The sequence below is a fragment of the Camelus bactrianus genome, chromosome 31 (genome assembly GCF_048773025.1).
Source record: "Camelus bactrianus isolate YW-2024 breed Bactrian camel chromosome 31, ASM4877302v1, whole genome shotgun sequence".
Classification (NCBI taxonomy): domain Eukaryota; kingdom Metazoa; phylum Chordata; class Mammalia; order Artiodactyla; family Camelidae; genus Camelus; species Camelus bactrianus.
Genome location: NC_133569.1, coordinates 11382499 through 11395120, shown reverse-complemented (window position 1 = coordinate 11395120; position 12622 = coordinate 11382499). Strand labels below are relative to the sequence as shown.

The 12622-nt window shown below is 49.6% G+C and overlaps 1 protein-coding gene across 7 annotated transcripts in view; it reads left to right on the top strand.

The window, feature by feature from the left end:
- Positions 1-12622, top strand: part of NEK1 (NIMA related kinase 1) — a 93999-nt gene that overhangs the window by 31655 nt on the left and 49722 nt on the right. For all 7 annotated transcript variants that reach the window (XR_012503502.1, XM_074355778.1, XM_074355780.1 and 4 more), the window contains 3 exons: positions 116-190; positions 785-948; positions 2929-3031. Coding sequence is in view for 6 of the 7 variants with exons in the window: in XM_074355778.1 (XP_074211879.1) it covers positions 116-190; positions 785-948; positions 2929-3031 (342 nt within the window). In the remaining variant the exon portion in view is untranslated. The remainder of the gene's footprint in view (positions 1-115; positions 191-784; positions 949-2928; positions 3032-12622) is intronic.

The following is a 12622-nucleotide window of genomic DNA, read 5'->3' as shown; positions in this document are numbered from 1 at the left end:
CCCCGCCTGTGTCCTGGGTCAGAGAAGGTTTCTGTGTTCCTGCTAAATGTATTTCATGTGTTTTCTATCAAATATTTGAAGTGATATTTTGTTTCTTTCTTTCTTTCCTCCAAAGCTGGAGAGGATAAATCGGGCCAGGGAGCAGGGCTGGAGAGACGTGCTGAGCGCTGGTGGAGGCGGCGAGGTCAAGGTAGGCCCTTGGCTCCGTTTCTCCAGGGTCGCCCCGCTCTGTACGATGTGTGCAGCTGGCTTTCTTGGGGTACCTTCACTTCACCTAGAGTCTCCCCATCTGCTGTGAATTCCTAGTTTTCCTGTGTGTATTTGGTCCGTAACTTGTACTGATAATAATGTGTGAAACTGAAAGTTGCTGAGAAAGTTGGCTGTGACAGACCGTCCTGCCAGAAGAATCTTGTTAACATCAAATACAGTTTGTCCAGGCAGTGTTCCTTGGGCAGGTTACTTGACTTTTCTGAGCCTTAATGTCTTCATTAAAGAGAAAGAAAAATGTCAAGAGCAGTGGCAGGATCAAGGAGGCAGGGCCCCCCCGCGGCCTCCTCCCCTCTCCTCGCGCTTTGCTGTGAGTGGCAGAGTGTACTGCTTGGGACTGCTGATGCTTACGTACAGTAGGAACATTTTCCTTTAGGCTACGTGGGTATTAGCATGTCAAATCAGGTGGCTGCCTTCTAGAAGTCAGGTGTTGAGATGCACTTTTTCCTCCCGAGGGTGGTGCGAACCTCTGGGCCTTATGAGACAAGCACGTGAGTCCTCTTTGTTTAATTCCTAGGCTCCCTTTTTTGGCAGTGGAGGGGCTGTGGCTCCAGCATCTTTTTCTTCTCGAGGACAGTACGAGCATTATCATGCTATTTTCGATCAGATGCAGCAGCAAAGAGCAGAAGACCGCGAAGTGAAGTGGAAAGGAAACATCCCCGGCCGAAGACCTCTGGAAAGGTATGCTGGCAGTGGCCTGTGCGCTGCCTTAAAGAAAGGAATGGACGTCAGGGGCGTGTTCACCCGCAGAGGAGGCGCCCGGGTGCATCCGGGACTTCCGAGGGGCCGCAGGCCAGCTCCCCTAGTGCCAATGCTGTTAGAAAACCATTGAAAAGATGGAGAGCCCTGTCTGTACAGGACAGCGCAGCCAGGTTGGATGGGGGTGGTCCTCCGTGTGGTTTTGTCTTGTCACGTTCGGCTTAACACCTACGCCTTGTGTGTCTCCCCCATCGGCATGTTGGTCCGAGGGGCTCTCTGCCCGCGGGCTGTGGCCGTTGTCTCCTGTGTGGGTTTGGCCCTTGATTCCCCACAACACACATGGAGCTCTTCACTTCAGCCTAACTTTGTAGCTAATAGATGCTGTAGGCTGTCTAACATACTGTTGAAGGAACATGCGATAACTGTGAACCAACATGTGGTGGTGATGACTTAGCCACTTGCTTGAAATCAGTCCAGACGGAACTGCACTCTGTGCAGAACCCTGACAGGACCGTGTCCTCTCCTCCTCACCGTCCTCTGTCGTCTGTGCTTCTCCTTCGTCTCTCACTGACGGCTCCCTGTCAGCCTACTCCTCAGCTTTTCACTTTTCTTCCATTAAATTAATTTAATATGGTAGTGGTCAATATTTAATTTGCATAGTTCCTTTTCTAAAGTATACATGTGTTTTTTAAATTATTTATTTATTTGTTTGTTTACTTATTTATGTATGTGTTTATGTATTTAATGGAGGTGTTGGAGAATGAACCCAGGACCTCATGCACTGAGCTCTACCTTCCTCCCCTCATATGTCTTTTTTTAGATCTTGCATTTCTTCCACAAAAACATTCCTGTTAAAGAGGAGCAGAAATCATTTTGTGAAAATTTAATTTGTCATTTTGAGAGAATATTTTTGAGTGTAGTAAAAATCTTTATGCTCCCTCGAATTGTAAAAAACTATTGAAAGCTAGTTGAGCAGAGGTGAGCAGTGGAGGTGAAGATAAATAGACAATATGAATTATGTACGGTAGCCTCAGGTGTTGAGCCGAATGCAGACACTTCCCATTTTTGAGGAGAGAGGGCTGCGCACTCACTCGTCAGTGTGTATTTGATGAAACAGCAAAGCAGACCTTGTGCGGGGTTTTAGGCTCTGGTGTTACTAGTCTTTGCAGCGTATGCTCTGTGTGGCTTTATTTTGTTTTAGATCTCCCACAATAAGTGTGTACAGTATGCAGAAAGTAGGGAAAACTGTGTTGTGCGTCTTCACCCGGTCCATCTTCCAGGGTGTTTCTTGCCGCAGTGACAGCAGGGGGTGAGACTGGGCCACGGCAGCAAACTCCTCGGTGACCGTGAAGGGTTTGCATCCGTCCATCCTTGACTTGCGAGTTCTCACACAGCTGTGCGACTCGGCTGCTTCTTCCTCTGGAACACGGCTTCTGTCCTGTCTATGTCTAAGCCTCAGACACAGTGTCACTGTTTTAATTTTCAACTTTTAAACCATGTGTGGCTGTGAGATCATGTGTCATTTCATTTCTGCCAACCCTCTTGATCAGCAGTGCTCGAGCATATAGTGTGCGTTTTCTTTTTCTTTCTTTCTCTTTATTGAAGTACAGTCAGTTTACAGTGTTGCGTCAGTTTCTGGTGTACAGCACGATGCCTCAGTCACACATGAGCATACATGTGTTCGTTTTCACATTCTCTTTCACCGTAAGTTACTGTAAGATACTGAATCCAGTTCCATGTGCTGTACAGCGCAAGCTTGTTTATCTAATCCTGGCAGAGGGGTCACGACGTCCCCAGCAGCCTTCTTTTCTCTCCCAAGTTACAGAAAAGGTTTTACTTCGGATCAGCCATTCTTCATATTCTGCAAATACCTCTAAGGAAAATATTTAGATTAAGTAATTTTTAAGTTTTTGAAATATTTAATTCCAAGTTTCTGACCTTGCTGTGTGTCTCACTCCTCAGGCCAAGGGGGCCGCCGGCCGCGGAGCGAGCCAGACAAGTGGAGGAGTTCCTGCAGCGGCGGCGGGAGGCCCGGCAGAACAAGGCGCGGGCCGAGGGCCACCTGGTAGGCGCCCTGTCCGGGACATTGCGCGCGGTAGCTCAGGGGAGGTCTAGCGTGAGGTAGGTACAGGGGCGGGCGTGCGCCTGTCTGTGCAGGCTGTTCCTCTGAGCGTTTGCCGAGTGCTTCGCTCTCCTCTGCGACGCCTTTTCTGCCGAGGGCGAGGTTCTGTCGTTGCTCTGATGACTCGGGCATAGGTTCACGGCTGTGTCCGTCCTTTAAAAGGAGCAAGCAGGCATGGCAACCCAGATACTTATACTAAGCTAATAAGTTCTTACGTTGCGTCCCCCGCCAATATGCTTTTGGTTTTAAATAATTTTAAGTAGCAAAGAATTGTCGAACAAAATGAGAAATAAACATTTGAATAAATACACGTGTAACTATGCATTTGCTCAAAAGAAAATTAGAAACAAAATATTTCACAGCCTCTGATTACGCCAGTTAACTGAGTTAAGTAGTGTATCCAAGGCAGTGTTAGCAGTTGTTAGGTGATCATTTCAGTAATTTTGACTTTCAGAGGCATAGAAGCGCCCTTTGACCTTTGGTCCACAGAACGGCAGGTGAGTGTTTCTGTCGGCGCAGCGCCCCGTGCAGCATCACATTCACATGGGAAATAGGTCGTTATGTGGTCATATACTTTATTTAGACTTACGCCTGCTGTGAGTTCACAAGTGACATCTTTATGAGTTAATTAGTGTAATTACTCATATTTAGGGTATTGTTTTCTTTCAAATAATACCATAGAAAAATAGTTAGACTTTTAGTGGTTACCGTTTGTATTTTTAACACCCGTCAGTTGTGTTTCTCATATCTGGAGTTAGTCTGGGTCTGTATCCTCCATGTAGATGGAAGAGAACCTTTCCCTTGCCCCATTTCTCCCGTGCTAATCACATCTGGAGTTGTAGTTACAGGTTTTAATTTAAAATATTTTACAACAGTTATTAGACTCCCCAAGACGTACTGACTTCTTTCCTCAGCACTGTTCCTTGTGCCCCGCTGCCCCTCTCAGTTTGTGTCTTCATGCTGCACACTGTCCCCTGTGATCCTTTTGGAGGGAACTGTTCCAGATTTGTCGGCAAATGTCCTTATTCTGTTCACATTAAATTAAATGTTCACGTTCACACTAAATGTTCATTTGTGGTGGTGGGTCTGCTGAGGAACTTGCTTTAGCATTTGTATGTCTGAAAAAGCATTTTGCCCTCTTTTTTGAAAAATATTTTTGCTGGAGGTAGCATTACAGGTTGAAAGTATTTCTTTCTGTACTTTAGAGATGCTCCTCCTCTTGCGTCCTGGCCTGCCTGACCTGGCAAGACGTCTGCTGTCTTCTTCCAGTTTTCCTCCCGTGTGGCGTGTCTTCTCCCTGACAGCACATGGCGTTTCTTCTGCGTCGCTGAGAGCGATTTGATTACGACGCAGCGTGGTGTAGTTTTCTCCATGTTTGTTTCGTTGGTGGTTCATCGAGCTTCTTGGACCTTCTTCAGATTTAGGGAAATTCCGCCGTTCTGTCTTCAGAATTACGTTTCTGCGCCCCTGTGTCCCTGTGGGACGCTCGGTACCCATGCGCCAGCTCGCTGGCGCTGCGCTCCTTCCTTTGGGCCCTTCTCCTGTGCTTCATGTTGGGCGGCTTTTGTCGCTGCGTCCTCAGGTCCGCGAGTCTCCTTGTCCGCTGCGTCTGGCCTCCCTGCTGCCGACCCTGGGCAGACGTTTCACAGTATAGCTTTCATCTCTCACCATCATCCCTCCGCTTTCTGTGTCTGTCTCTGTGATACTCACGCTTTTCGCTGCCTTCTTGGACGTGTGGAATATGACTATAGTAGTCTTTTTAATGACCTTGTCTGCTAATTCTGTCACCTTTGTCATTTCTGAGTCTGTTTGTTGATTATTTTTTCTACTCATCGAGGTCGTCTCTTCCTGCTTCTTGACCCACCTGGTCACTTGGATGACAAACATTGTGTATTTTATCTTGGATTCTTTTTTTTATTTAAATATGTTGGGGCTTTATTCTGGGATGTAGTTAATGTTACTTGAAAACAGTTTGAGTCTTTGAAGGCTTGCTTCTCAGCCTGGCGAGGCACGTTCAGAGCAGTCTTTAGTCTAGTGCTCGCTTGGCCTCAGCGCTGCGCGGTCCTCTCGCTGCTCCGGTGGCATTGGCGGCACCCAGCGCTCTGCTGATTCGGAGGCCTCTCCCCTCTGGCTGTTGGCAGCGTGACACTTTCCCAGGGAGCCTGAGGGGTCGGTGCACCCCCAGGGGCTCAGGAAGCCCGTGCAGCTCTCCAGTGCTCTCCCTCTGCTTTGATCCCCTGCCCTCACACCGTAGTGCCCCTCAGCTTCCCAAGCGCTGAGTGTTCCTCTCTTAACTCGGGGCTCCACTGGGCTCCGTGCAGGGACCCCCGAGCTGCAGCCTGGAGCCGGGGCGGGCAGTCAGATGGGCAGTTCCTGCACTCAGCTCCCTTCTCACCCTTCTGGCAAGGGTCACTGTCACATGCTGCCTGTTTTCCAGTGTTTGAAATCATCGTTTGATCTGTTTCGCCCAGACTCCAGTTGTTGAGGGCGGGAGGGTAGACCCGGTCCCTGCACTGCCTGGGACTGCGGTGGGAGCCCTGTGTGGTGATTTGCTGGGTGAGGGAATCCAAGTCAGAGGCTCTCCCCACCCCATTGTCTTTGTCTCCTTGTTGCTCAGGAGCCTTGAGACCACGCTCTGCTTCCTGCTCCTCTGGGAGGGCGTCCCTCTCTGCACACTTTCTTCACCACTGTTTTTCTAACTTGATACTTTGAAATACTCCTTGCCTATTTCTCGGTGTTTTTTCCTGCTGACCTGACTCAGGCTCTGACCAGATGCTTTGGCCTGAGCCCCGTCTGAGCTCCGGAGCGTACTCAGTGAGCGCCGCTGCAGTGCACGCTGCTCCTCTCCTCCCAAGGGACTGCTGCTAAGCAGGCAGGTTGGGACTTCTGCGGCAGCTGTCCTTTCTCCCTTCCACTACCTCAGAAGGACCCTGAAGCCCGAATTTCACCCACTAACATATTCTTTAGTTTTTATTCAGCCCACACAGTGAGTTTCTCTTACTTTAGAAACTTGCATTTTCTTGTCCATGGATCTAGTGAGTTTTCCTTGCCCGTGTGCTCATTGCTCTGACGCTGCGCTTACTGTAAAGGCTTGTTCTTGGTGCTCTGTTGGCTGTGTCACCTCGGTGGCTTCAGTTTTCTGTCTGTTACCTGTTTGATGGTCCTGGCATTCCTCGCGTGTTTGGTGTCCTTGCGGTGTATTCATGCTTGGGGGTGTCTTTTGCTCTTTATTGGCTCTGAGTGGCCCGCTGGCAAAATCGGGACGTGCTGTTGACCTGGCCTCAGCTCAGTTTTCCATCAGAGGAGAGGATGGAGGGACCCATTGCTGTCCTGCTGGCAGACGCCTGAGCTTAGGAGACCCTAATCCTTCCTGGGTGTTGGCATCACCCTGGGCCGTGGCCGGGCCTTCACTCCAGACTCTCGTCACTTGTGTCTGAAGGCGGCTGGCCCGTGGAGGCGGGCAGAGTGCTGGGTGACTGTGAGCACCGACGCTGCCCTTCCCCGCGCCTCCCGTTCTCACAGCCTCTGCGGGGCCTCTTCCCGACAGGCCAGGCTCATGGCATTTCTCTGTGCTTTCCTCACCTCTGGGTTCCTTCTGTTTGGGGAGCTCCCTCGAGTGCTGATGTCTTCCCCTGAATACAGCAACTTCTCGTCTAGAATTTCGCACAGAGAGGCTGTGGCGTCGCTCTGCCATCTTGCAATCTGAAGTTAGTATTTTCGTTTTGCTGTGTTATCCTTCCCTGCTCTTCCCCTCCAAATGCAGTTAAATACTCTGGAAATTACATCTTCTATGTATCAGGGGCTGGGTGTTGGACATGCCTGCAACTCAGATCTCTGTAGACTTAGAAAAATCAGAAAAGCAAAGCCTCTCACTTGCAGTAGACTGGGGAAGAAGGATCCCAGGTTCTGCTCCAGTGGGCCCTGGTGAGGGGCTGAAGCTTCCGGCAGCAGGGAAGCCTCAGGCTGTCCCCGCCCCATCCTGCAGCTGGGAAGGAAGGCCCTGTGCTGCTCCAGCGGGGCTGGTGAGGGGCTTAAGCTTTGGGCAGTAGTGAAGCCTCAGGCTGTCCCAGCCCCATTGTGCAGCTGGAGCACGGACAGGTGACATGGAGGGCAGTCTGATGCATCAGTGCAACAAAGCCCTGGACTGTCCCATCTGCTCAGCCACTGGGGCACAAGCACATGGTCTATCTGCCTAGAGCGGCAGTCATCACAGAGCTGTGCGCCCACTCTCTCCACCTGATGACACGGAGACCAGGCCCACTGGTGTCTGCCCTCCATCCTTAGGAGATCTGCCAATAGCATCAGGTGGCCCAGGGAAGCGACTTCGTCCTCACAGGGTGGCACCAGGAGGGGCTGAGCAGGGGCCCTCTGAGCACAGAGCGGTGAAGCAGAAGACCAGACTGTCACTGGAGGGAAGCCCGCAAAAGCGGGCCAGGACCTCAGTGGCCTGCTAAAGTAGAACATGTAAACAGGATCGAGTCTTTAGTGTAATACCTAAAATATTGTGGATATAATGAAAAATCACTGGTCATATCAAGAACCGGGAAAACCACAGCTTGAATGAGGAAGGACACTAAGCTGACCCTGGGACCAGTTTGAGTTGACTATTGGAATTATCCAACAAAGATTTTATAGCTGCTTTAAACAAATGCTTCAACAAGCAATTAGAAATTCTCTTGAATGGAAAAAAGGGGGAAATCTCAGTGAAGGATTAAAAGTTATAAAAAGAACAAAATGGAAGTTACATAATTAGGAAGTAATAACCAAAACTTAAAATTCACTGGACGAGGTCGGTAGTGGAGTGGAGATGATGGAAATATAACCACTGGACGTGAAAACAGATCAGTTAAATTTACTCCATCTAAACAGCAGAGAGAAAAAAGACTGGAAAAAATGATGAGTCTTACGGATCTGTGGGATGATAATAAAAGATTTAACATTTGTGTCCTTGGAGGCTGAAGGGCCGTAGAAAGCGTGGGACTGGAAAAAGCACTTGAAGAAATAGTGGCTGAAAACTTTCCACATTTGGCAAAAGACAAATGTAAAGATTCAAGAAGCTGAGCAAACTCCTGAATAGGAGAAACTTCAAGAAATCTTCACCCAGGGATATGAAACTTCTGAAAGTAAGAGACAAAGCAAACAAGTCTTAAAACTGCCAGAGAGAAATGACACATTACCTGGAAAAGGCGACCAACTTGGAAAAGAGCAAATTTCTCATGTGAAACCATGGGGTCCAGAAAGAAGTGGCGTGATGTTTTTCCAGAGCTGAAGGAAGAGACCTGTCCATCGGTCCTTCAGGAATGAAGGGGAAAGAGAGACATGCTCACACGAATTCCAAACTGAAATTAATGTAGCGAATGAAATGAAAAAGATCTAATAAAACAGTGCAGGGTTTAGGTGATTGACCAAATCTTGATAAAATTGAGATTTAAATACTTGGGGAATCATACCATGTTCATTAATTGGAAGAGTCGATGTAGGTAAAAATGTTAGGTATTAAATCAGTCTATTTAATGCAATTACTAGTAAAATCTCAGGAACATTTTTTTAATAGATACAGACCAGTTTATTCAAACATTTATCTGGAAAGGGAAAGGCCTTAAAACAGCCAAAACAATTCTGAAGAAGGCTGAAGTGGAAAGAGTGTCTCTTCCTGATGCTGAGGCTTGCTGAGAGCTGCAGTGATCAAAGCAGAGTTATTCTTGTGGAGGGACAGACACACAGGTCATCCGAATGGTGTGGGGAGCCCAAAAGAGGGTCACGCAGATGTACCAGCTGGTTCTTGGCAAAGAAAGAAAAGCATTTCCACGGAGGAGGGGTTGCCTTTTCAGTATTAGTGCTGGAGAAATTGGACAGCCGTCCGTAGGCGAAAGTATGAGCCTTGACCTAAACCTCACACTGCATACGTACAGTTATTAACTCAGAACAGGTCACGCACTCTAACGTGAAGCACAGACTTACAAAACTCGTAGGGAAAGAAGACAATTTCGGGACCTAGGACTAGACAAAGAGTCCTTAGATTTGACACCAAAAGTAAATCCATAAAAAGAAAAGCTGGGTAAATTGAACTTCATCAGAATTTAAAATTTCTGCTCTGCGAAAGACCCTACTAAGAGGAAGCAAATGCAGACTGTAGATTAGGGGGAAGAATGTGTGAACCCCATGCTCAATGGAGGACTTGTGTCTGGAACATACAAAGAAGCACCCAAACTCAACATTAAAAACCCAAAGAATCCAGTTAGAAAATGGGCAAAGGACGTGCTAAACATCTCGATGAAGAAGATGCACAGACGGCACATAAACATGGGAAAGGTGTTCAACAGATACTGGACAATGCAAGTTAAAACCACAGTGATATATGACTGCACACCTGTCAGAATGGCTGAAATAAAAAATAGTCATAAAATCAAATGCTGGTGAGGACGTGGAGAAAGTCAGTCACCCGCACGTTGCTTATAGAGATGTAAAATGATACAGCTACCCTGCAGAATAGCTTGGCATTCCCTTTTAAAACTAAAACTGGATTTATCCTACCAAGAGCAGGCAGTTCCATTCTTGGGTGTATGTCCCAGAGCAAAGAATACCTGTTTTCACTGAGAAACTTGTTATGTGAATGTTCTTAGCAACTTCATTCTTAATAGAAACGTTTCACTACCCAGACGGCCTGCAGTGGATGAGTGATGAGCAGATTGTGGTATCTCTGCACCGTGGCCCACTCACTGCTCAGCGCTGAAAGGGAGCGAACCGCTGAGTCGTGCACCCAGCGCCTTGGCTGGGCTGGCGCAGAGGTAACACCCAGCGAGGAGAGCCAGCCGTGAGAGGGCGCCTGCTGTGTGACTGCACATGCCAACATTGTGAGCGTGAGTGCAGAGCTGGGGAGCAGACGGGGAGCGTGCGTGTGGCTGGACGTGTCCCGGGGACGGCGCGAGGCGGACTCGTGCTGTGGTGCAGGGCACGGGAAGCTATGTGTGTGGTGAGATGGCACTGACGCAGACACTCAGGTGTGGCAGGTGCACCTGGCGCAGTCCCTGTGGTTCGCCCAGTGCCAGCCTCCCCAGTACTGCAGACGTGCAGGAGGGTGACCTTGGAGGGACCGGATGAAGGTCACGGAACCTCCCTGCAATGGCTTTTCACCTTTCTGCTGTTAGTCTGTAATGTTTCAGACTACCATGTTTTGGCAGTTAACACGGGAGTGACAGACTTGGCCTGGCGTCTCCCATACACTTCGTGAGGGGAAGCTGTGTCTCCGGCAGCACCCAGCCCGACTCCGCAGCGTGCTCCCGCAGTGATGGGGGGCTCTTCCCAGCTCCCTGTTCATCCTGCCCCGCCTGTTTCTGACCTGTATCCCCAAAGCTCAAGCTCTGAGAAGCTCTTGCCAAGATCCCCTGGATGGGGAAGCGCCTTTGGGCTGGAGGAGATGGGCAGAGTGTGGGCATGCAGTGACCCTCTGTCCTGCACACCATGGCAAGGTGATGTCACTGTGCCCAGGCTGACGGCGAATTCAGGTAGTCTTGCTGAAGGCCAGCAGGGGTCAGGTGGCCCTGGGCGACTTCGGGGTCGGTCATAGTCCATGTTGTCACCTGTCCCGGTACCCTGCCCTCCCCGACTCTCAGGAGCGCTGCTGCGGGAGGGAGCTGTAATGTTGATGGGGTAAGGGCACACACAACCCGCCAGAGGCTTCCAGGGTGAGATGCTTGATTTGTAGTCGGGAAGATGAGCAGAGGGAGCCACTTTAAGGACGTGAGGGAGGTCATGGTCCACAGACCGTAGGTAGTTGATGTGGCCAGAATGCAGGCGTCATGATAGGGCAGTGATGGAGGTGGGCCTGGGAGGCTGGACCACACAGCCTGGGCTACTGTTTAGGATGCGGGTCACTTCCTGAAGGCGGTGGCACCACTGAAGGATTTAGGTGGGGTCTGACGTGGAAGAGACTGTGGGAGATGTCAGCTGCATGGTGCAGAGTGGACAGAGTGGGAGAGGTGAGGAAGCTGTCTTGGACACCCAGGGGTCGAGGGAGGAGAGCTGAGCTGGGAGGAGCCTAGGAGGCCCGTCGTTGTTCCTGGGAGGTGCACGAGAGAAGCAAGGTGCTGGCCGCTTGGGGCCTGACAGGGTGGGGGCTGTCGTGTGGGAAGGAGAGGGTGAGGTCGGGTGTGCAGACCATTGGCCGTGTCCTTGCTGCAGAAGACAGGTTGTCTCCACGGCAGCTGAACACGCGCGGGAGCTCGGCACGGGGCTGCGAGGTTGTTTTGGGTTTGACAGTTGGCAGCTAGGTTGAAGCCTGGGACTGAGAAGAGAGCGGGGCGTGAGCAGGAATCTCAAGGATTCTGGATTGTGACGTGGGCAATGAGGCACCTGGAGCGGAGCCTGGGAGACACGGGGGAGGTTGCCAGACGCCGGGGGAGCGAGCGCACAGATCCCGGAGGGGAGGTGCTGCAGATGCTGGTCATTGGGGTGTCATGAGCATTACTGGTCAGTTAAGAATGTTGAGTGTGGGAAGAGATTCAGAATATTAATATTGATTAATATGCCAACTAACATTAAGTGGAAAAACCAGAATAACTGTAGTAAAATCCCAATTTTGTTAAAAAAAAGTTCGTAATTCATACATATACGTATAAGGAAATTTGGACGAGAATACCCTTAAATTTCACGTTTCTCAGATGGTAGAATTACGTATGATTTATTTTTTCCTTAATGTATAAATTTTCTACAGTGAACGTATATCATTTTTATGAGAGAAAAAATACTGATGTAAGTCAGGTGGATTCAGTTGAAACTGATTTCTTGTGGAAACAGTAATTGCAATATTTGTTCAAAAGGGTCCGTTTGAATTGTGAACTTGGAGGTCATCAGTGGCCTTAGAAAACTTTCAATCGTAGTAGGATCAGAAACCAGAGTGTGGTGGATTGAAAGATGGATGGGAAGCTGGAAGATGGAGGTGGTGAATCCAGAAAGTGCGCGTTCACCAAGCTGATGGAAAGGCTTGGACAGGGAGCTGGGGCTGAGGGTGTTTTCAGTTGGGAGGAGCTTGCACAGCTGTGTGCAGAAGGAAGAGAAAACGGGCAATTCGACAGCCCTATGCTTTTATGGAAGGGTGTTAGTCATTTCTAATAAGGAGATAACTCCATGTTTCTGATAAACTGCTAGGAAACGAGTTGGCGTGGGGTTGGGTGTGATCACGTGCAGCCTGGTCACGGGGTGTGGTCCGTGCAGGGCCTGCGCTCACACACCTCCTGCCGAGTGTGCCTGCGTGTAAAGCAGCCCTTGGAGAAACAGCGGGCTTCTGTACAGAAACACTGTGAGCTGGGGCTCAGCTGACCCCCACGGCAGCCTGAGAGCCTGGCTGCTTGAATGGCCCATGAAACAAGGCTGGTCTCTCTTTGAGTAGTTGGTTTGGGGTCTAATTGCTACCTTCTTTTCCCGCTGAATGTGGGGGTTAAATAGAGAAAGGAAATGCCAGGGTCTGTGACCAGTTACCCACCAGACAGGGCCAGCATTTGCCAAAAGTCAAAAAGTGGCCCCAGCTGTTCCTGG